Consider the following 24,572-nt stretch of genomic DNA (forward strand, 5'->3'; position numbering starts at 1 on the left):
ATGATATTAAATTTCTTAGGATGATAAATGCTGACAAAGATACCGTGACTGACTGGTCATTTGAATCAGTTGTCATTTTTTTTTTGTTTATGTTTTTACCCAATAATAAAATAACAAAATTAAAAAATAAGTATAAAAAAACATAACAATAATTAAAAATTAAGCTGTTTCACGTTAAGCTCCCGCTGTAATGAGAAAAGATCAGGGGTCTGCAACCTGCAGTTCCAGAGCCACAATTGGCTCTTTGGCTTATTTAATATAAAAGATGAAATGTTGACCTGTTAAGTTTTTTCCCCCCAATCTAATGTTCTGTGCCCCTGTGAAAAAACACTGGCCCCACCCTGGCCCCCCTGCTAAATTTGGTCTAGAACCCCACTGTTTCTACTCATTCCTGAAGTGAGTACCATATTTATTAGAGAAACCCGAAGTGTTTTTTTTTTTTGGGGGGGGGGGGGTACAAGGTAATTATCACGTTTTTACAAGGTAATTATCATGTTTATACAAGATAAGATCACATTTATACAAGATAATTATCATGTTTATACAAGATAAGCAACAAAAAAAATATTGACAGCAATACGCTTCCGTAGGGGGGAGAGAAAAAAAATCATTTAAGAGTAGTTTTTCTACACCATTCTTTTGACTTGATTAATATTATTTTGAAGCATGTTCTAGACCAGGGGTTCCCCAAGCGGGGGTCGCGAGATGGCTCTGACTTTACAGTGTCAGAGAAATACTTGCTTTAAAAGTCGAGTCTGTGATTTTTCCGGAAATGCAAGTAAGAATGTCCCCTTTTGAATACCCCAATTAAATTTTTTTAAGTGTAAATTATGAGAATAAAGTCATAACATTCAGTGTTCCAGAAAAACAGTTACAGGAGTAAAGACGTACTGTTGTGAGAATAAAGTCACAGTCGTTTGCACAACCGTCCTGATACTAGTAATGATTTGATGCTGATGTGCTAAAAAGATTTTGTAATTTCTTATTTATAAAACTGATTTAAAAACCTTACTTTGCAAGATGCTCAACATGTCTTACTTTAACACAAGGGGAATAGTGTGCTTTTTTTTGTAAAAGCTTATCATGCATCAAAGGTCAGTTGCCAGTCTGTGGCACTGTTATTTCAGGGTCCCAGGCAGGAAAGTTTGGGAACCCCTGTCCCAGACTTATCTATTGGCTGAGCTTTACTACAACTAATGTCTTCTATCCTGTAGACCTGAACACTGACTTAGACTCTATCTGCTCTGTTTATTTCCCAGACATGGCCACTGATTGGAGCTAGTACTGCAATTGCCTGTTTACCTTTCTCTGACACAGAAAGCATTCTTGGATCAGCGCTTCTGTGCTTTTTTGTGTCTCTGCTCTGTCTTCTCTAACCCCTAGTCTGTCGTGCCACATGGCCATTCACACTGAGCCTTGTTCTGCTGGAGGTTTTTTCCTGTTAAAGAGGAGCTTTCCTCTCCACTGTCGCCACATGCATGCTCAGTATGAGGGATTGCTGCAAAGTCAACGACACAATGCCAGCGACTATCCACTAATTCAAGAGGAGTGGGTGCTGCAAGTCAATGACTTGATGAGATCTGCTGGGCTTCCCAGATGGAAAACTTTTAAACAAATCTGTCTGTATGATTTGATAGAGTTAACTTTGTAAAATGCCCCAAGATTATATGTTTGGTGAATTGGCGCTATATAAATAAACTGAATTAAATAAGAAAACTGCATTGCCTCCTCTTCATGCCATCAAATGCTAATGAAACCTGTTATCCGCCATTCATTTAAGAAAGATGTGCGGCAGCATATAACACCTCATACATACAGAAAAGTTGGTTCTGAGGATCAGGATAGGGGACCACCATGTTAGAGAACATTAAGGGAACACTTCATAAACGTGTGGCGTTGAGAAACACACAAAATGACCGAGAACATATTTAATCATACACAGTTGTAAGCATTTCTCTATTCTGGTCAAAACTATTGATAGCAGCTTTACCTGTCATGAAATTGAACTGTTAATCTTCTATACAACAGGCAGGATTCTTTGGTCTGTTCATCACTTTTTACTTAAACGCATGTGAATAAATGTGAAATGAATGCTCTCAAGTTGACACTGAGGCTCCTGAGGTGTGTGTCTCCTTGCTGCTGGTTTCAGACCTTGAGTTCAACACTCAAGCCAATAATATTCTTATGTAAGCCTGAGAGAGAAAAAACAAAGGGTTTTGAAAACCTAGAATAAATTTTCCTTTCAATTAAAAGTTGCGATATGCGATAATATTGGTAAACATTGCGATAACGATAAAGCTTGGAATGAGTACAGAAAAAATAAAGCAAGCGTGGTTCCCAGATAACGAGTAGTCCATTCAGCTACTAAAAAAACAAAAACATTCATCAATTCCATGTCAAGCACAAGGAGGAGATTTTAATGAAAAGGTTGCCTTTGTCCAACTTGTGATGTTTTGGCAATGAAACAACTTAGTTGTAGTTTCTCATCAATATTACCCCCTCTTTACATTCTCAACCTATTTATGTTGCGCCATAACCATGTGATAAATAAAATTCGCAACCCTTTCAGGATTTCCTTTTAATTAACAAGGCTTCATGATTATCTTTTGTCTTGTTTCTTTTCTTATCCAAAAATTGCAATATATGTGTTTCTACCAATGGATTTTATAGATTCTTTTACTGACAAGATACAATGTTTTAACTGAAACGATATTGTGACAAGAATTAATTATTTTTGAAAAATGTTTTGAGACTGAAAGACATAGTATATTTTATTTAACTGTAAGAGCTGTATTACTGTTGTGTATGTCTTTTTTTGACAGTTTAAATCTTTAGGCTATGATTCATTGTTCGAGGTATTTTTAGATGTTTTTGTCATTGCAACTTTTTATCACAAGAGGGGGCTGTTACACCACAAACCACCATTTCCACAGGTGGCACGAGGAAGGACAGAGGTAAACACTTTTGCTCCAGTTTTGTTTTCCTTCCTGTGAACCCTCCTATAAGTTTAGTTTTAATCATTAAATATCGCACCTTTACTACGGTTGGATTATGGTTGTTAATGCCATCCATATTAAATGACTGATAAAGAAGAATGTTTTTTAAAGAATCTGGTCCAATAATAATAATAATAATAATAATAATAATAATAATAAAATAATAATAATAATAATAATAATAATAATAAATACATTTCATTTATAGACACCTTTCTTGACACACATATCAAACATAAAACAGACATGGTATAAAAAAAACATAGATGACAAGTCCTGTCTTGTCTGGATCAAAAAGCAGAAAATTTAAAGTCATCCGCCTCAACAGTTCGAGAACCGACCCAGCCAGGACATATAGGTGTGACAAAAGCAAAAGGTGCCAAACCCACAGCCAAACTAAAATAAACATGGCAGCGAAGGTGGATGTAGGCATAGCTGCTGCTGTCACATCTTTTTAATGAGAATCTACGAATGTCACAAATGTCACAGCCAAAATAAATGTCCTTTGACCAGCGGAACATTTTGTGGTCTCTCATGGCGTCTGTTGCTTACAACATTTTCAATTTAAACTGTGCTATCTAAAACCAACCTTTAGTAGGCGAGCACTAGATGCCGGTTCTCCCAATCAGCTTGGAAAGTTCTGCTGGTTGTCCCTCGTTTCTCTTATCAGTCCAAGATTGATAATGTGTAGAAGAGAGAGTGCTACACATTATCAAGGTTTTGGTGCTGTTCCCTTGATCACTGCAGTATGTTTAAGTCTTTCTAAGAAAATATTTTGATCAACAATATCAAATGCTGCACTGAAGTCTAATAGGACAAGTGGTGACACAAGTCCATTATCTGAGGCCATGACAATATCATTAGTGACTTTCACCAGTGCCGTTTCAGTGCTAGGATGAGCTCTTAAACGTGGCTGAAACTCTTCAGACAGATCATTACTGCAGAAATGCTTACACACTTGATTAGCAACTATTTTCTCCAGATTTCTAGATAGGAAAGGAAGGTTAGATATACATCTGTAAATAATTAAATCATTTTATACAAGAAAAGGCTGTTTGTCTCTGTGATGCATGCTTCACTCCCTTCCTATGATTGTTTGGGAACATGGCAACAGTTGGAATGCAGAAAAAGATCTGAGATTCTGGGGCAGGATAAAGGGCAGCGCAGTTCTGCACATCAGATCACCTTAGCAGGGAGTATGGGATACCTGCTCAACACCTGGGTCGTTAACGCCGCATTGAGAGCACATGTTCTAAAAGCAATAGAAAACTTCAATTCAGCTGACAGATTTATACAGTTTTTATCTGATGGTCATGTGTCCCCTCTTTCTGATGCCACTTTGGGCAACTGCCCATAATGACCCTGTCTATAACTCCAACTGATTATATGTATATATGTATAAGCAGAGGCTATAGGTGATTACTCCTGAAGACGGCTTCCACCAGGACAAAAAAATCTACAGGCTTTTCGGTGCCATAAACATGCTGGGTTTCTGACTGGCAGCAGCAAGTCTCTGTACACCTGTGGACAATTATAACTCCCAGGTAACATTTAGTTTCCAGTTCCATCTAAAATGATGCTTAATGGGCAAAAATTTACAGAATTTGCAGTTTTTAATCAACAAAGCAAAGAAGAATAGGTTAAACACCCGCATGCTATACAGCGCTTATTACACTTGGTTTCTGCAAATGAAACACTACTACCGCTCTTAGTCAACTGGATCCTGCGCCTTCTCTGGGAGCCTTCATCGCTAGATTAAAAAGTATGACCGCTGATCGGTCTGGTGCAAATCCTGTATTATAAACCGTACTTCCGGGTTTCGAGCACGCACAAAAAGTGCGCTCGCAGGATCGCTTTAAAGGCGGATATTCGTTGAAGTGAACGTGCGGTAGGGAACCGCTGGATCGGCTCTCTGACGTTCATGAAAGGACTCCCAGCGGCCAGATGGGTCCACGTCGAGCCTTCTCCTCTGCCTGCGTCCTCATAATGGCTCTTCTCGGAGCAGCGCGTCTCTCCAGCGGTGGTAGGAGCAAAAATAATCTCACCCACATATTTGTGTACCTTTATACTAACGATCAGACCCGGAACACGTTACGAGTAGACTATTATAAAAAAATATATCTATTTTTTAATTGCCTAAATGAAGTCTGCATTATGTTAATTATAATTACCCCATATAGAACCTAGCCATGTTTACAACTGTCAATGAAAAATAACAATAATAATATAGCTAAACTCATCATGACTACATGTAGGCTAAAGGTAGATGTAGATGTAGATGTTCAGAGAATATTAGGCAACACTGATGGGTTTAGGTGCAGTTCTTCACCTTTAATCGTTATTATAAAAACTAGTTTACATGTCTGATAGGTCATTATGAACTTGTCTCTACTACAGTAGTAGTTTCAAGGTGGAACTAAATCATTGGTTTTCAAATGCCACAGGTGTAATGCAAAAAGTAAATAAATAAATCGAATAAAAAATAAAAATAAAAAAAGTTTAATGAGTAATGTGTTAGGATGTAATCAAAACCATCTTTTTTTTTAACCCTAACCCTAAATGTATTTCCATCTAAGCTTGTGTACAAAAACGAGCAAGATCTCCTGCTGACACCATTAAAGCTAAATGGGAAAGTACAGCCTGCTAACCTGAAATATTTTGGTTTCTGTTTGACTTTATCAGACAGAAGCACGTTTCGGTTTTGCTCTTTGTTGTTGGAGTTACTTCATCCCAAGGTCTTTCAGTCATTCTCAGGTCTAGAGCTGGAGTTCGTTTTCTAACTGTGCTGCCATACACCTTAACATTCGGCTTGCTGACTGAATCATGTAGTCTGAGATGTAGTTTTGAGAAATTTCATTTTCAGAGCATTATTTGTTCTGACGGAGTTAGTTTTCTTTTAAATGTTTTCCACTTGTGAACGTTGGGCTTGCAGTCATTTGGAAATGTTGTTTGACCCCCTTCTCAGATTGTTCAGCTACAACAACAGTTTTTCTAAAGTCATTGCCGATGTCTCTTCTCATCACTGTGTTAACACAACTATGTACAGTGCCTTGCAAGGGTATTCAACCCGCATTTTACCTATTTTGTTACATTCCAACCTGTAATTACAGTCTTTTTTTTATCTGATGGATCTACATAAAAACAGTTTAAGTTGAACTGAAATGAGTAAGAAAAAATTAAAGCAAGGTTAAGAAAAATACAAAAAAAAAAAAAATGAAAGCTGACATGTGCCACCCCCTTTGTTTGGAAACACCTAAAAAAATTCTTGTGCAGCTAAATCATTTTAAAAGATATATAATAATCTAAATGTCTCATGACTTGTCAATATAAACAGACCTCTTGTGACAGTCCCCAGAGGTTGCTGCCACGAACCAGAGACAGAGGGACCCAGTATTCAACCAGGCAAGCAGAGGTTAGGTAAAAGATAATTTATTAACAAAATGCAAAAACCAAAACGGGCATCAAGCCAAAAATGGGGAGACTGCATCCAATAACCCAAAATAACAAAAAGCAGTCACAGACAAAACTATATACAAAAACAGGAGACAGGCTAACTCAGATATCCAGCGGCAAATAGGGTCAGATCAACGGGCAAACGGATAACATAGAAAGCTGGACTAGACTCACCACTTGGCACAGAAAAAACAATGATGTGGCACAGATTGCAGGGGGCAGAGGCAGGTATAAGTAAGGGAGTGATCAGGTGAATGGAGTGAAACTAGTTACTGGCATGGATGGAGCTAATCAGGAACAGGGAAGTGCTTGGGAGTAAACTGAAGCTGATATGATGGTCACTGGGGAAGGGGAGTGAAAGGGTGGACGAATGCTGGCAGGTGAACTGAATTAAGACTGGTGACAGAAATGATCGGAGCAGGCCAGATGAACTTATAACATAAAACAAAATCAAACCATAATAAAACCCAAACTATTCCAAAACTGATGCAGAACCTAAAAATAAGACTTAACAGAACATAAGCTATAATACAAACCAAACAAGAAAAAACCCAAAACAGAAACTGAACTTAAGGCAGGAGAGTGAACTAATTAATCAAAGAACAGACACAAACCATAACAAAACCCAAATCATGACAGTCGCAGCACCACTAAACAAGATGAATAACAGCATGAAGACCAATGGGTTCTCCAAACAAGTCAGGGTGTTGGGTATCCCCAGGGGTTTGATTACTTAGCTTTAGGTCCCTGGGGATTCTCCAGGTCTGTGTATGTTTGCACTTCCTTCTTATGGTTTATTATCTGTAGATTCTTGTTGCTGTCATTAATTAGGTTCTCTGCTCATTATGGATTGAGTTAGGTGATTCCTGTTTCTGTTTGATCTTTGTTTTCCTGTTGCGTTTGTTTAGAGTTTCTTTGTTCTTTAGGTCAGGTGTCCTCCTTGCCTCTGACATTTCATTGCACTTTCTCTCTTCCTTAGCTATCACCTGTTGTGCAATTATACAGTGTTTTAATGTTATTTAATGTTTAATAAATAACTCTCTGTCTGTTAGGTCTTGTCCGGTGGATATTAGCTCTTAAACTGATATCAGGACAATAGATGAAATGGATGATTCGAGCACTGGCGATCTTTAAACAGCAAACTCTGCACACATATAGAATAAATGAGTGACAACTTCTCTTCAAGTTCAAGAATTTATTAACAGAAATAAAATGAACATCCAGAGAACATCACTATGTAATGCTGTTTATCTGAATTAACACTATATTTCACTCAACAAATCCTCTCTACTAGGCTAGTGAAACTTAACTAAGTACTAAGCAAAATTAAGATAAAAAGAATCTAAGATAAGGAACTATGTACATGCAAAAAGACAACATAAAAGTGGTGATCATCACAATAATTCTGTGAGCCCTGGTTCACTGCAGATCTGACTTAAAGAACATGGAATGAGCTCAAATTAGCTTCACTAACTCAGAACATTTGGTATGTTTTTCAACCCATTCACAATGCAAATCCTGAGTTACACAAAACATTATTTGAGGAAATAACATTTTAAAGAATGATTTGCTTAGTGAAAATCTGTAAACTTTAGGAACGCTCGATTTTAATAATGCGATTCTACCTCCGGGAGGCTAGGGGTCGCTGTAGTGATCGGTCGCTAAAATCAGCTAATCCTAAAATTAAACAAACGCCTTTAAATCAACATTAATATTCCGTGTTAACGATATAACGAAACAAGTTTTTTTCGTGCCTACCCAGGAACCGGATGTTATCAGAAGCTAATAGCGGTTTGGCTAATGGGCCTTCGGCACTAACTTTAAAAGCTTCGGCTTTATTTTAGCAATAATGATTGGGCCGGATAACATAACATTAATATCCCATCAATGTATAAAACCCTTGTGGAGACAACATTTGTTATAACCATAAAACACACTCAAATCACATCAGCAATGGCATGCTATCAACATGCTATGGGAGCTATGTCGCTCAGCCCCTTTGTGTTTAAAACACCATGTGGACGCATTACACAAGCATTCCAAACAAATCATTCAGCTTTCCCTGTTTATTTCTCTGCCAAACCAGTCGGTGGCTCGTGTAAGTTCGGTTTACTTTGGCCATCCAAGGAAGAGAGCAGTGGAAAGCAGGACTAGCCTGCGGGTCTGTGGCCAACCGACACGTGTTCGGGGTGCCGGTCCAAGGTCCAGCATGCAGTCTCTGACCCAGTTGCATTCGAGTCCCCGGCATGCAGCAGGCGATTTCAGTCCAGATTTTGCCCTCGGCTCAGCAAAGTGGGTCCTGTGTCGGCTTTTCAGCTCCGTTTGGAGTCAGCTGAGGAAGCTAAACAAAGCTGGCATAGATGGATTAATTCACTTCGGCATCTGTTTTAAGCAGAAGTGAGAGACTTATCTTTGATTAGGCTGGCAGTTTAGCCGATGCCAGCAGCAACTGTGTTTCAGAGAGGCTAATTTTTACTCAAGTTGTGGTTCTTTCGGGCCCCATGAGGCCCCATGCATGGCTGGCCGGTAACAGCCACCCTCTCCTTCACATGTCCCAGGCAGAAGAAGAGTGTGTGTGTGGGAACAAAGGTTGTGTAGCACTGATGGAACCCTGCTGAGGGAGGCTGTCTCTCTGGAAGTGTGAAATTCCTCTGCTCATAACACCCGTCTCATGTGCTCTCCGGTTACATGTTGTTCAAAATTCAATCTGAATTTTGCCATGGCGCGATGGCATAACACACCTGATTGTCTTTCTACTTGTCTTCACCTGCGTTCCTGATTTCCCCATTGTTCTTCCCCTCTTTTTAAAGCCTCTTGTTTCCCTTCACCAGTTGTCAGGTCCTCCCTCAAGCTACCCTCCGTTCTGTCAGTCACCCATTATTCCCTGCTCCCTTTCAGTTTGTTACCTCTAAGGGTGCTTTCTCTTCATTAAACCACCATTGACTGCAGTATGCTGCGTCTTGGCTCTGTTCTGCTTTCTGGTCCTCAATCTAACGCACAAAAGCTGACACAGGGACAAAGTTGTTGGGAAATACAAGTATAGGCGGGGTTCCAAAAAGATTTCCACATATTTGATTTACCCCCAGAGCAACATCAGATTCATCATCTTCAAATGAAAAGCACATGGTATCACAAAAAACCTACCGAGAGAGGCTGGCCCATCAGAACTCACAGACCGGGCCAGGAAGGCATTCATTAGAGAGGAAGCGCAGAGACCAAAGGCCATCCTGCAGGATCTGCAGAGCTCCACAGCAGAGACAGGAACATCTGTCGATAGGACCACAATAAGCCTTACACTCCACAGAGCTGGGCTTTATGGAAGATAAGACAGAAAAAAGCAATTGGTGTGATAGAAGGCATGTTTTGAGTTTTCTCCAAGGCACGTAGGCGACTCTCCAAGTGTACGGAGGAAGAAGGTCTGGTCAGATGAGACTAAAGCTGAACTTTTCAACCACCAAGGAAAACACTGTCTGGCACAAACCCAGCATATGCCATCATCCCAAGAACAGCATAAGGATGAGGTCCTTTATTTGTCATACATACAAGGCACATACAATGAAATTTGTAGATCATTGTATGTGCCTTGTATGTATGTCTCTGCCCCCCCCCAACAAAAAGATTTTTTTTTTGGGCAGAGACTGGGCAACTGGTCCGAGTAGAAAGAAAGATGGTGCTGAATACAGGAATATTCTTCAGCAGAACCGGTATCAGCCTGCCTGTGATTTGAGAGTTCATCTTCAAGCACAGCATTGACCTGAAGCAATGAAGGGGGTAATCAGTATCGCTGCAGAGTTGCAAACTGCCTTTCAAGAGGGAAAACACGGTTACTGATCACCAGTTAATCAAAAAGCATTTGTTTTGCACACTTGAGCTGAGGTTATATTTACATAACTTCAGAACCTGCTAAAGACCAGAAGGTTTCTTCTTTGTCCTGATATGTAAAGATGGAACTGAAAGAGTACATACTTTCTAACCATAACTGCATAAAATGCTAAAAAGAGGATAATAAATCTACCACATAAGATTCAGCTTCAGTTCATTTACCAGTAAAGTATTTTCATGTGTGTCTTTATTTCAGCCAAATGCCGCTGTTCAGAAATTCGTGAAGTGGAACTCGCTGTACCAAAAGATGGCTGCTCCGACACTGAAGAGAAACATCGATATAGCTGTATTCCAGGCTATGTGAGGGAAGCTGGAACATCAGATGTGATACAGTGTGAGGAAAAAGATGGTACTTTCCAGTGGAGTGAGCCCACACTGAAGTGCATACGTAAGATCTTTTTGTCAATCATTTCTGTGTGATTAATTTTTACCATGTTAGCATCAAGTGTCATTGTGTTAAGACATTTCTGAACAATGTGCCTCAGAACTAGACCACTCTTTGGGAAATCTTCAGGAAGCCTGAGTAATGTTGTATAATCCAGCCTGTGTAAACTGAAACCCATTTTTGAAGGTAGAAACTAGTCTAAACTCCAGGTGGGAAAAACAATTACTCATACAGAAGTGATGTGAAGTGTACCTCCCATGTTCAGATATACTGTTTATACCTGGGACAGGATGTATAGACTAAATATGGAGGCATAAAAGAAAACAAAAAGTAACACTGAAAGAAGAAGGAGTCAGAATCAAAACCACAACTAAACCTATAGATCATGACAGGACCATCTCATTCTTTCACATGGAAAAATATTAATGTTTTTTCCATGCTACAGAAAACAGTCAACACAGCTACTGCACAGACACTTTGTTTATTAAACTGATAGTTTGAGACTTTGGAACTGAGATTCTGTTAAAAAAAAGTTCTAAGTAGGATCTGGATCAATATTCATGATTTGTTTGTATGCTGCTTTGCAAATAGGAGTTACTATCATGTTTAGAGGATGTTGACGACCCAAATGGCAACAACATAGAGGCAAACGCCTGATGGAGAATATATTTAAAGGAGCACTGCACAAGTTTCAAGCCTAAATATATTTTCTTTCCTTCCCTTTACAATTGCCCCACATGTAAAATGAGTCATCCTCTATTTACAGTAGTTGCCACTACAGGCTGGATCAGTCAGTTCATGAGAGAGTGATGTAGGTCGCATTCTCTGGGCACGTGGGTGACACGCTGTGTGCTCTCGTTCTCCTGGTTGCTTTGTTGAGTCTCCTCAATATTTATAACTTTCTCACTTCAGAAGACATCACGCCTCTAAACAAAAGACTTGTGCAGTCACAGCGGCAGATGCTTTTCCCCTTCTCCCATGCACGTGCACAACAACGGTGTCATTTCACATCTGCCGAAACTCTGGAACATGTGCAATGCACCTTTAATTAAGAACCAAAGAACTCCCACATGAAACCAAACCAGGATGAGAGCAACAGTAGAATCCAACAGTGAGAGAAAGAAACTAAGGAATTTGAATAGATGTGACATGAGATCTATGGTGAGCTCAATCAACAGAATGAAGAGCAGATGAGCTTAGAGCAAGCCTAAAGAACTGAGGAGTTGATACTAATGACAGCACAGAAATAAGGAATAAGATCAATCAACACTACCTAAAGAAAGCTAAATATAGAAAATGCAGATATAACTAAAAATACAAGGACCTACCCACAGCACTCAGACACAAAGTTCATGAGATTGTGACAGTTAGACACACGGGTCCAGGCCGGAGTTATAAACACCAGCTGTAATTAATAAAGAACCCAACATTGTTCCTAGACTGAGTCACAAATAGACTATATAAATTCAACTCAGGGGGACAGTTGTGTTATTCGACATCTAAATATCCCAGTTTCTGCACACTGCCGGTCAGCCGGCTGAAAGAAACCAGCCATACCTTGTACCAGCCATACCTTGTTTACAAGAAAGATGAAATTTGGCTAGTTAGAAATGTTTTTGGTTGTGGTAAAAAAAAAAAAAAAAAAAGAATATTCTTTTACAAGTGACTAAACTTGTCACTTGTATAAAGGAAATGCTATTTCTAAATACAGTTGATAATGTACCAGTAACATGTCTGTATAATATATCTATAATTTCAGCTGCAGTAAAGTGAGTGTTGCTTTTCTGTGGTAAATAAATTTGGCCCATGCCTTGTTATCAACTCTTGACTTCCTACCTGCCACAGATAACTCTCTGGGCTTCTTTACCAATACCTATGAATTCAGTTTAATTCGTCCCAGAAGCTCAAGCTAACAGGTAGTCCAAAAGACAGGAAAATTGAGTTTGCGCTTGATGTGTAACGAAAGATCTTGCTGTGTGAAACATGTCCTGAGAACGGAAATAGGGTTGTACAATATCTCACAAATTTAATATCAGTATTACACAACATGTGTATTGTGAAGAACTGTCTGGACTGCAATAAATATCAGCTGAATAAGTACCATGCATTAAGACTCTGTCCTTGCAGTATGTTTGGTGATGCCTGTTGTTTAATGGTGCATGCAAGGTTTTAGGAGGTAAAGAGGTAGTAAAGTCATTAAGAACATAATGCAATGTATTTGATGTTTACTCCCCTTTACTATTAGATCCAACAGTCGGACATGTTTTTCATATATGTGCTGTTCTCAGTATGTTTCACACAGGAAGATCCTTAATGGCTCATCTCCTACTTCAGTTTTCTTGGTAAATAATAACAAATTTCTATGTAAGTATGCAAACGTGTCAATCATTTAAGATTTAATGGTTCTTGAAGTAGTGTGAGAATAAATTACCAAGATAATTTTGAGTTTAAAGTTGTTGTCAGACTAGTGGTTAGCTTCACCTTCTGGGACTACCTGGTCTGGGTTTAAACCAAATGGAGACTAGAGAATTATCTATTGCTGGTAAGTTGAGAACTGCTTATAAACAGAGCGTCACTTTAAAAATTCAAAGCTATCCCATGAACATTTTAGGTTGATGAACTCAATCTTGCTCTTTCATTTTGTTTCAGCTGACCCAAGAAAACCACGTTCAACAAGCAGACTGGGTGAGAAACTGCTTTTATTTTCTTAATATATTAAGGAAGCAACATAATTATTGAAATTAGAATCAAGATTTCTGCTGCGTATCCTTTGGCTTTAATGTGCAAGCAGCAAGCACTGTCATGGTTTAGCTAGAAAACCCAGTATTCAAGCCGGACACGGAGTTGCGTATAAAAAGGTTTATTATGGAGTTGAAGATGGTGTCAGGTACAACAGGAGGGGGGTGACTTGACCTAAACAGGTGACAGGCTGGAGATAGCTGATGGCAAGAGTTGACAGAGACGGACTGACCGGGTAATGGTGCCTGAAGCAGGTTGATGAGCAGAGCAGCAGCCGATGAATCCCCAGTCCTTTGAATTTATTTTTTAGGGGTATCACTTAAAGTCATCATAAAAATCATCATGAAATAAAATAAAATGCAGAAGAATAAAATTTTATTTGCACCATGAAAACAGCAGGCTTCATGTTCTAGTTCTCTAGACTTCAGTTGAGCAGCATGCTCTCTATTGCTCCTGCAATTGCTTCGCCCGTGTGTGATCCCTTGAATTCATTCGCATGAAGAATGACGCTTTCCGGTGTGAATGTTTCCACGTCTACCCAGTGGGCTGTCAAGCTAAGCAGGGAAAGTGGGGAGACTTGGCTGGTCCAGAGGTCGGTTGAAAAGCTTATTGCCCCTGCCTCCGCTAGCTTTCATAAAACATACTCCGTCACTTTATTTTTTAGTGCAGGGATAGTCGTCCCTGTGACGTATTTGCGACTTGGGACTTTAAACTTAGGTACTACGTGAGCCATAAAAAGCCGGAAGCCCACACTTTCAACGAAGGAGAGGGGCAAGTTACAGAGAACAGTCATCTGGGTTATTTTCTCGGACATCTGTCTTGCTGCTTCACTCTTCTCGTCCCACTGCTCTTTCCCGCGAAGTGAACTGACCAGGGTTTGTTGCTGCGGTCCTTCCCGGGTTCTCTTGGCCGTCCCGAACTCTTTGTGTTCGTTCACATGTTTCGACTTGAAATGTTTGATCAGGTTCCATGTATTGAAACTGCCCTGTTTAACCCCACCTCTCGAAACTTTCAGGTCGCAGATCTTGCATTTCGCCAATGTACTCGACGGCGTTTCTATCACGAAGTACTTCCAGACCGCAGACATTTTCTTCTTTCTTTCTTCTTGTGGTTTGTTTTCCCACCGCATGAAAAAGCTGCCCCGGCATTGGTTAAGAGCGGCTATTGGCCCGCTCTCATTGGTCTGGAGCAGGCCGATAGCGATAGTTAATACTAGTGAGTATCGGGGCAGAGAAGGCTGCGTCGGGAGAGAGAAGGCTGCGTTCAAGTGACATACAAACATTAAAATGGTATCGGTGCCCTATTTGTTGGTACTCGCCGATGCCGATACCACCATTTTAGTGCAGTATCGGGGCCCCGTCCGACACTGGTATCGGTATCGGTGCAACACTAATGACAACCTCGAAAGTGTGGTGACATCTGGAGAGACAGACGACAGCTCGGAGAGACGGCAACCGGGGCAGGTAGGGGTAGCATCCCGAACTGCAGCTCCCGCAAGGGAGCACCCTAACAACGCTACGAAGAACCCTAAAGAGTCATACCCCCAGGGGTGCCCGAGAGGGGGGGAAAATGAGCACCCCAAGCGGACAGATTCTATGGTAACGACCTTTGCAAACGGACAGTCAACTACAAGTGCAGTCGGCAAATGTGGCAAGGTCTGCAAAAATCTGAAAGGTCTGAAGATTCATCAGACCAAGATGCGATGCTTAAGGAATCCCGTGGAGCAATGCACAGTGCCAGTACCCAGTATGGCATCTGGTGAGACGGAGGAGGATCCAGGCCCAGAGTCACCCCACAGTGCCCAGAACCTCCGCGTACTACTGGCAACACCCCTGAGCAGAACATCAGAACATCGGCGGATTTTGTGGCCCGCTGCCAACAAGGAGTCGGAGTGGCATCAGTTTAATGAGGATGTTGATTCAGCCCTGGAAGTAACAGCGAAGGGTGATGTGGACCAGAGGCTCAAGACAATGAGCACGTTCATTATCAGCATTGCATCAGACAGGTTTGGCATCAAGGAACAGCGTGCCACCAAGACAACAACTGCAGCAATTCCAAACCGGCGTGAGGAGAAGATTATTCAACTCAGACAAGAGCTGAGGGCATTAAGGAGCCAGTATAGGAAGGCGAGTGACGACGAGAAGAAGGCCTTGGCAGAGCTAAGGATTGTGGTGAGGGAGAGGTCAGCTCTCATGTCCGAAGGAAGACATCGATCGCCACTTAAGGAATACTTATAGTGACGCCATGAGAGACCAAGACCTTGGCCACTGTGAAGCCCTGATATGCCCACCTGAACCAGGTACCCTTTTTGACACAAGAACACCCACCTTTAAGGAGGTCAAAGAGGCAATAAAAGCGTCAAGAGCGGCATCAGCACCAGGCCCCAGTGGAGTCCCATACAAAGTCTTCAAGCACTACCCCCGCCTGCTGGAGCGTCTGTGGAAGATCTTCAAAGCAATCTGGAAAAGAGGGAAGGTGCCCCAGATGTGGAAGTATGCAGAGGGAGTATGGATTCCCAAAGAGGAGAACGCGAAGAACATCGAGCAGTTCAGATCAATCTCCCACCTTAGCGTGGAGTGCAAGGCCTTCTTCAAGGTAGTTTCCAACTGCCTCATGTGATTTCTGCTGAAGAACGCCTACATCGATACATCGGAGCAAAAGGGGTGTGTGCCAGGAGTCCCGGGGTGTATCGAGCACACTGGTGTAGTGACACAGCTGATCCGGGAGGCGAGAGAGAGCAGGGGCGATTTGGCAGTTCTTTGGCTGGACCTTGCCAATGCTTATGGATCGATGCCGCACAAGTTGGTGGAGTTATCCCTGAGCAGATATCACGTCCCAGAGAAGGTGCAGCATCTCATCCTGGACTATTATGGAGATTTTAGTCTTAGGGTGTCCTCTGGGGCATCTACATCGGATTGGCACCGTCTGGAAAAAGGAATAATCACTGGCTGCACAATCTCTGTTTCCCTGTTTGCCCTCGCCATGAACATGTTGGTAAAGTCAGCAGAGGTAGAGTGCCGAGGCCCATTATCCAAATCTGGCCGGCAGCCACCGATCCGAGCATTTATGGATGATCTCACGGTAACTACTACATCAGTGCCTGGGTGCAGATGGTTGCTGCAAGGCCTGGATAGACTCATCTGTTGGGCAAGGATGAGTTTTAAGCCTGGGAAGTCCAGGTCCATGGTCTTGCGGAAAGGGAAGGTGATAGACTGCTTCCGCTTCAGCCTGGGAAATACCACTATTCCATCTGTGTCTGAAAAACCAGTGAAGAGCCTTGGAAAGCTCTTCACTGGTGATCTGAAGGACACCGCTGCACGGCAAGCAACCAGCACCAGCCTAAACCAGTGGCTCCTAGCTGTCGACAGGTCTGGACTTCCTGGTAAGTTCAAGGCTTGGATCTATCAGCACAACATCCTGCCCCGTCTCCTCTGGCCTTTGCTGATGTACGAGATCCCAGTTACGACCGTGGAGGGATTTGAAAGGAAGATCAGTCAGTACCTGTGCAGGTGGCTGGGCTTGCCACGCAGTCTGAGCAGTATTGCCCTGTTTGGACATGGGACCAAGCTACAACTCCCGTTTAGCAGTGTGATAGAGGAGTTCAAGGTCGCCCGGGCCAGAGAAGTCCTTCTCTACAAAGACTCCACCGATGGGAAGGTATCTTCAGCAGGGATTGAGGTCCGCACTGGAAGGAAGTGGCGTGCCAAGGACGCAGTGGAGAGAGCCGAGGCGAGGCTGCGGCACAGCACCCTGGTGGGTACAGTGGCCACAGGGCGGGCAGGGCTGGGCAGCAACCCGAAGCCCCGCTACAGCAGAGCGACAGGGAAGGACAGGCGTAAGCTCATCCAAGAGGAGGTTCGGGCAGAGGTGGATGAGGCTCGCTTCAGCAGGGCGGTGGACATGAGCAAGCAGGGGGCCTGGACCAAGTGGGAGCATGTTTCTAGCCGTAAGATCACCTGGACTGATGTATGGAGGGCGGAGCACACCATTTCAGGTTCCTTGTCAGAGTGGTGTACGATGTCCTCCAAAGCCCCACTAACCTGTTCACCTGGGGCCTGATAGACTCACCTGTGTGTCAGCTCTGCCAGGGGAAAGGGTCACTTGAACACATTCTAAGCTGCTGCCAAAAGGCCCTGGGAGATGGCAGATACCGCTGGCGCCATGACCAGGTCCTGCGGGCAATAGCAGATACCATCTGCACTGCCATTAACACCAGCAAGTGTCGACCTCTAACCAGGACTATGATTGCCTTTGTTCAAACAGGGGAGAGACTGCAACCCTCCAAGAAGATCCGAGGGGGCCTGCTCATGACAGCAAGGGACTGGCAGCTCTTGGTCGATCTAGGGAAACAGTTGCGATTCCCGGATTACATCGCAGACACGACACTCCGGCCGAACATGGTGCTGTTATCAACGTCCACCAGGCAGGTTGTGCTGCTTGAACTAACTGTTCCTTGGGAGGACAGAATAGAGGAAGCCCAGGAGAGAAAGAGGGCTAAATATGCCCTCTTTCTCTCCTTCTTTCTCTCCTTTTTTAAGATTGTTCATCTATGAACGATCTTAAATGGCATGTACTTACCTATGTACCTATCATTTAAGAGCAGGCACACATCCTCTCATACTAAAGGCAACCACCCATTAGGCACCTGCCATTTAGGATCAGGGGAACCAGGGGACACATGCAGTTTCTCCACCCAGGAACAGAGCTCCCTTTGCCCGCATGAGTGCCGGAGGAATGGCTGGAAGGGCCGCTGCGAGCCTATTGAAGTGGGCTGCAGGGGGCTTCGCAGGCAGATCTCTACACCGTGTCCTTGGACTCCTAGGGATTTGTGGTCTGCAGAGGCGAAGAGCCACCAAGAACATCTTGGAAGCAGCTGAAAGGGCTTCACGGTGGCTCTGGTTGAGGAGGGGGGAGGCGTGGCGTAGTGCGCTACCTGGACACAAGTCGGGGAATTGATCATCCCCGGCTGGGTCGCCCGAGTGAGGGTGTATGACTAAGACCCGAAACACCCAGTGATCTCGGGAGAGTCACTGAAGATGTGTCCTGGTTGCACCATTAGGTGTATTATATTTCTAATTTCTAAAGAGCGAAAACACGGTTACTGCTGACCAGTTGATCAAAAAGCATTTGTTTTGCACACTTGAGCTGAGGTTATATTCACATAACTTCAGAACCTGCTAAAGGTTTCTTCTTTGTCCTGATATGTAAAGATGGAACTGAAAGAGTACATACTTTCTTAACCATAACTGCATAAAATGCTTAAAAGAGGATAATAAATCTACCACATGAGATTCAGCTTTAGTTCATTTACCAGTAAAGTAACACTATACTTTTTTCATGTGTGTCTTTATTTCAGCCAAATGCCGCTGTTCAGACATTCATAAAGTGGAACTCGCTGTACCAAAAGATGGCTGCTCCGACACTGAAGAGAGACATCGATATGACTGTATTCCAGGCTATGTGAGGCAAGCTGGAACATCAAATTTGATACGGTGTGAGGAAAAAGATGGTACTTTCCAGTGGAGTGAGCCCACACTGAAGTGCATACGTAAGATCTTTTTGTCAATCATTTCTGTATGATTAATTTTTACCATGTTAGCGTCAAATGTCATTGTGTTAAGAAATTTCTGAACAAAGTGCCTCAGAACTAGACCACTCTTTGGGAAATCTTCAGGAAGCCTGAGTAATGTTGTATAATCCAGCCTGTGTAAACTGAAACCCATTTTTGAAGGTAGAAACTAGTCTAAACTCCAGGTGGGAAAAACAATTCCTCATACAGAAGTGATCTGAAGTGTACCTCCCATGTTCAGATATACTGTTTATACCTGGGACAGGATGTACAGACTAAATATGGAGGCATAAAAGAAAACAAAAAGTAACACTGAAAGAAGAAGGAGTCAGAATCAAAACCACAACTAAACCTATAGATCATGACAGGACCATCTCATTCTTTCACATGGAAAAATATTAATGTTTTTCCCATGCTACAGAAAACAGGCAACACAGCTACTGCACAGACACTTTGTTTATTAAACCGATAGTTTGAGACTTTGGAACTGAGATTCTGTTAAAAAAAAAGTCATAAGTAGGATCTGGATCAATATTCATGATCTGTTTGTATGCTGCTTTGCAAATAGGAGTTACTATCATGTTTAGAGGATGTTGACGACCCAAATGGCAACAACATAGAGGCAAACGCATGATGGAGAATATATTTAAAGGAGCACTGCACAAGTTTCAAGCCTAAATATATTTTCTTTCCTTCCCTTTACAATTGCCCCACATGTAAAATGAGTCATCCTCTATTTACAGTAGTTGCCACTACAGGCTGGATCAGTCAGTTCATGAGAGAGTGATGTAGGTCGCATTCTCTGGGCACGTGGGTGACACGCTGTGTGCTCTCGTTCTCCTGGTTGCTTTGTTGAGTCTCCTCAATATTTATAACTTTCTCACTTCAGAAGACATCACGCCTCTAAACAAAAGACTTGTGCAGTCACAGCGGCAGATGCTTTTCCCCTTCTCCCATGCACATGCACAACAATGGTGTCATTTCACATCTGCCGAAACTCTGGAACATGTGCAATGCACCTTTAGTTAAGAACCAAAGACTCCCACATGAAACCAAACAAAGATGAGAGCAACAGTAGAATCCAACAGTGAGAGAAAGAAACTAAGGAATTTGAATAGATGTGACATGAGATCTATGGTGAGCTCAATCAACAGAATGAAGAGCAGATGAGCTTAGAGCAAGCCTAAAGAACTGAGGAGTTGATACTAATGACAGCACAGAAATAAGGAATAAGATCAATCAAAACTACCTAAAGAAAGCTAAATATAGAAAATGCAGATATAACTGAAAATACAAGGACCTACCCACAGCACTCAGACACAAAGTTCATGAGATTGTGACAGTTAGACACATGGGTCTATGCCGGAGTTATAAACACCAGCTGTAATTAATAAAGAACCCAACATTGTTCCTAGACTGAGTCACAAATAGACTATATAAATTCAACTCAGGGGGACAGTTGTGTTATTCGACATCTAAATATCCCAGTTTCTGCACACTGCCGGTCAGCCAGCTGAAAGAAACCAGCCATAACTTCTTCTTGTTTACAAGAAAGATGAAATTTGGCTAGTTAGAAATGTTTTTGGTTGTGGTAAAAAAAAAAAAAAAGAATATTCTTTTACAAGTGACTAAACTTGTCACTTGTATAAAGGAAATACTATTTCAAAATACAGTTGATAATGTACCAGTAACATGTCTGTATAATACTGTATATCTATAATTTCAGCTGCAGTAAAGTGAGTGTTGCTTTTCTGTGGTAAATAAATTTGGCCCATGCCTTGTTATCAACTCTTGACTTCCTACCTGCCACAGATAACTCTCTGGGCTTCTTTACCAATACCTATGAATTCAGTTTAATTCGTCCCAGAAGCTCAAGCTAACAGGTAGTCCAAAAGAAAACAAGATAAAGTGGACCTCTACTATCTTTTACCACTAAAATCAATGTCCTAGTTTATTTAAATCCTGTTTTATGAACATTAAAGCCATCATGTGTGGATTAGGAACTTAATTACATAGAAGTTGATGATTATTTATATAGGAAAATGAGTTTGGGCTTTATCTTGAAGAACGAAAGATCTTGCTGTGTGAAACATGTCCTGAGAACGGAAATAGGGGTGTACAATATCTCACAAATTTAATATCAGTATTACACAACATGCATATTGTGAAGAACTGTCTGGACTGCAATAAATATCAGCTGAATAAGTACCATGCATTAAGACTCTGTCCTTGCAGTATGTTTGGTGATGCCTGTTGTTTAATGGTGCATGCAAGGTTTTAGAAGGTAAAGAGGTAGTAAAGTTATTAAGAACATAATGCAATGTATTTGCTGTTTACTCCCCTTTACTATTAGATCCAACAGTCGGACATGTTTTTCATATATGTGCTGTTCTCAGTATGTTTTACACAGGAAGATCCTTAATGGCTCATCTCCTACTTCAGTTTTCTGTGAAAATAATAACAAATTTCTATGTAAGTATGCAAACATGTCAATAATTTAAGATTTAATGGTTCTTAAAGTAGTGTGAGAATAAATTACCGGGATGATTTTGAGTTTAAAGTTGTTGTCAGACTAGTGGTTAGCTTCACCTTCTGGGACTACCTGGTCTGGGTTTAAACCAAATGGAGACTAGAGAATTATCTATTGCTGGTAAGTTGAGAACTGCTTATAAACAGAGCGTCACTTTAAAAATTCAAAGCTATCCCATGAACGTTTTAAGTTGATGAACTCAATCTTGCTCTTTCCTTTTGTTTCAGCTGACCCAAAAAAACCACGTTCAACAAGCAGTCCGGGTGAGAAACTGCTTTTATTTTCTTAATATATTAAGAAAGCAACATAATTAATTGAGATTAAAATCAAGATTTCTGCTGCGTATCTTTTGGCTATAATGTGCAAGCAGCAAGCACTGTCATGGTTTAGCTAGAAAACCCAGTATTCAAGCCGGACACGGAGTTGTGTATAAAAAGGTTTATTGTGGAGATTAAGATGGTGTCAGGTACAACAGGAGGGGGGTGACTTGACCTAAACAGGTGACAGGCTGGAGATAGCTGATGGCAAGAGTTGACAGACTGACCACAATCAGTTCCCAAATAGCCTATTGTTTTTCTATAGCCATCTAGGCTGTGTAGAAAAGTGAGACGTATTGAAGCGCAGATCCTAAAGGGCTGCAGCTCTACTTATGGAATTTGGGGATATGACATATAAGTGCTATTTTATTTATTGCTATTTCCTGTAGGCTTAAGACTATTGCAATGGGTTACAGACAAAGCATAAGTCCATGCCTCACTAACTCGCTCGGAGCACAAACATGAAACATCTGCTCTGAGAACAACTTCAAACTCAGCTTCCTGCGTACTGAAGCACTCAGAGGTGCCCTGTGCAAATACAGGGGAAATAATGTCTGGTCGGGGTGGAAGTTGAGATGAAAAACCTGTTGTTTGAAAGGTGTTTGAAAGGTGACGACAAAGGTTATGAAATGTAACAATCTACAAGAGCAGGAGCAGATCAGAGGAAAACTCACCATCTGGCTCATGCTTAAGACACAGTGTAACAACCACTGCATACTTAAAGTGCCACAGCACTTGAAGCATGTGGCCAATCGTATTTTCCCCCTTTTTAACTGTTAACTCTAATATTGTGTTTAATAAAAGAAAATAAAGTAGCAGAAGTTTCCCTTAAAAAATGGTTTCGTGTGTCCTGGGCATCAAGATCGATGATGCAACTGTAATGAATCACAGCAGAGGACCCAGAATTCAGCCAGACCAGCAGAGGTTCTTTAAAAAAGGAATTTATTAAACAAAAAGCAGAGCAACACCAAAAAGGACCAAAGAATCAAAAAGACTACTGAAAAACATCCAGAACTTCATGGGAACAGAAACTGACAGGTAACGTGACGTGACCGAATAGCTCAGGTTCTCTGGGGGGAAAAACAAGGTCAAAAATCCAAAAACAAAACTAGACATGAGATCAGGATTTGACACACCCATAAACATGACAAGATGACCTGGCACTGAACAAAGGAGTGAAGCAGGAATAAATAGGGGACTGAGCACATGAACAGAGTAGAAACTAATGACAGAAAACAGGTGGAACTAATCAAAGGAAGGGAAGTGAAACTAAGATGGACTGAACAGAACACAAACACATAATGCAACGGTCCCAGCGATTCAGTCAATCCGACGGGCGTCCCGGAGGACGGTCCTGGCGTGTCAGGTACTCTGGAGGACATCCCGGAGGATGACGGCGGAGCAGAGCCTCAGGAGGCCGACGGTGGAACAGGAACCTAGGAGGACGTCGGCGGAGCCAAGCCCTCAGAGGCGGACAGCCAACGAGTATATTCAGAGGAGGACGATGTAGCAGAGCTTCAGGCAACCAGTGACGGAGGCGGACCCTCGGAGGACGGCGCCTGTAGAGGAAACCCTCGGGAGCCTGGCTAACGGCTTCGGAACGCACCTGGCTAAGGGCTCGGGAGGCGCCGCCGGGCTACAGCCTTCAGAGGGCGGTGCCGGGCTACCGGCTTCAGAGGGCGCCGCCGGGCTACCAGCTTCAGAGGGCGCCGCCGGGCTACCGGCTTCAGAGGGCGCCACTGGGCTACAACCTTCAGAGGGCGCCACCGGGCTACAGCCTTCAGAGGGCGCCACCGGGCTACAGCCTTCAGAGGGCGTCGCCGGGCTACCGGCTTCAGAGGGCGTCGCCGGGCTACCGGCTTCAGAGGGTGCCGCCAGGCTACAGGCTTCAGAGGGCGCCACCGGGCTACAGCCTTCAGAGGGCGCCACCGGGCTACAGCCTTCAGAGGGCGCCACCGGGCTACAGCCTTCAGAGGGCGCCACCGGGCTACAGCCTTCAGAGGGCGTCGCCGGGCTACCGGCTTCAGAGGGTGCCGCCAGGCTACAGGCTTCGGGCGGTGCCGGGCTACAGCATTCTGATGCAACCAGTCCCTTGAAGACGAAAAGCCTCATGATCAGTCTCTGGAGAGTCTCTGGGAGTGACAGCCAGTACAGGCACTCAGAGAGCTGGCTGTCATGTAAAAAGAGTGGAGGCGGGTACTTCTGGGGAATACCAGAAGTTTTTGCATCTCCAGGGAGCCTTGGCAATCTCGGCTCACCCATTGCCAGATCAGTAAGTTTTCTTGCCCACCCACACGACCCTAGCGACCGACCATTACGTCGAGGACCCCGATGATTCCTCCGTCCTCTTCTGACTCCTCTTCTGACTTGGCGGGGCACATGGGCCAGACACTCGGGAACAAAGGCAGAAGCCGACGCCTCAGCTTCTACCTTGCAACGTTGATGCCCAGGAGGGTCTGCCACCAGCCGGCGGCATAGAGGCCCAGAAGGGTCTGTTGCCAGTGTGCGACGCGGCGACCCAGGAGGGTCGGCTGCCGGCCCGGGATGCGGCGACCCAGGAGGGTTTGCTGCCGGGCCGTGATGCAGGGACCCAGGAGGGTCCTGATAACCGTTTCCCCCTGCCAAGTCAGAAGAGGAGTCAGAAGAGGATGGAGGAATCATCGGGGTCCTCGACGTAATGGCCGGTCCCTAGGGTCGTGTG

The 24,572-nt window shown here is 42.9% G+C and overlaps 1 protein-coding gene across 3 annotated transcripts in view; it reads left to right on the forward strand.

The window, feature by feature from the left end:
• Nucleotides 1-4,508: 4,508 nt before the first annotated feature.
• Nucleotides 4,509-24,572, forward strand: part of LOC105931108 (interleukin-15 receptor subunit alpha) — a 33,300-nt gene continuing 13,236 nt past the window's right edge. Inside the window, exons 1-5 of one of the 3 annotated variants that reach the window (XM_036140528.1) lie at nucleotides 4,509-5,019; nucleotides 10,528-10,719; nucleotides 13,366-13,401; nucleotides 18,812-19,003; nucleotides 21,782-21,817. In XM_036140528.1, coding sequence (XP_035996421.1) covers nucleotides 4,941-5,019; nucleotides 10,528-10,719; nucleotides 13,366-13,401; nucleotides 18,812-19,003; nucleotides 21,782-21,817 — 535 coding nt within the window. In that variant the 5' untranslated portion in view covers nucleotides 4,509-4,940. The remainder of the gene's footprint in view (nucleotides 5,020-10,527; nucleotides 10,720-13,365; nucleotides 13,402-18,811; nucleotides 19,004-21,781; nucleotides 21,818-24,572) is intronic. The other 2 variants (XM_036140527.1, XM_036140526.1) reach the window with 2 other exon arrangements.

The sequence above is a fragment of the Fundulus heteroclitus genome, chromosome 8, assembly GCF_011125445.2.
Source record: "Fundulus heteroclitus isolate FHET01 chromosome 8, MU-UCD_Fhet_4.1, whole genome shotgun sequence".
In the NCBI taxonomy this organism is placed as follows: Eukaryota; Metazoa; Chordata; class Actinopteri; order Cyprinodontiformes; family Fundulidae; genus Fundulus; species Fundulus heteroclitus.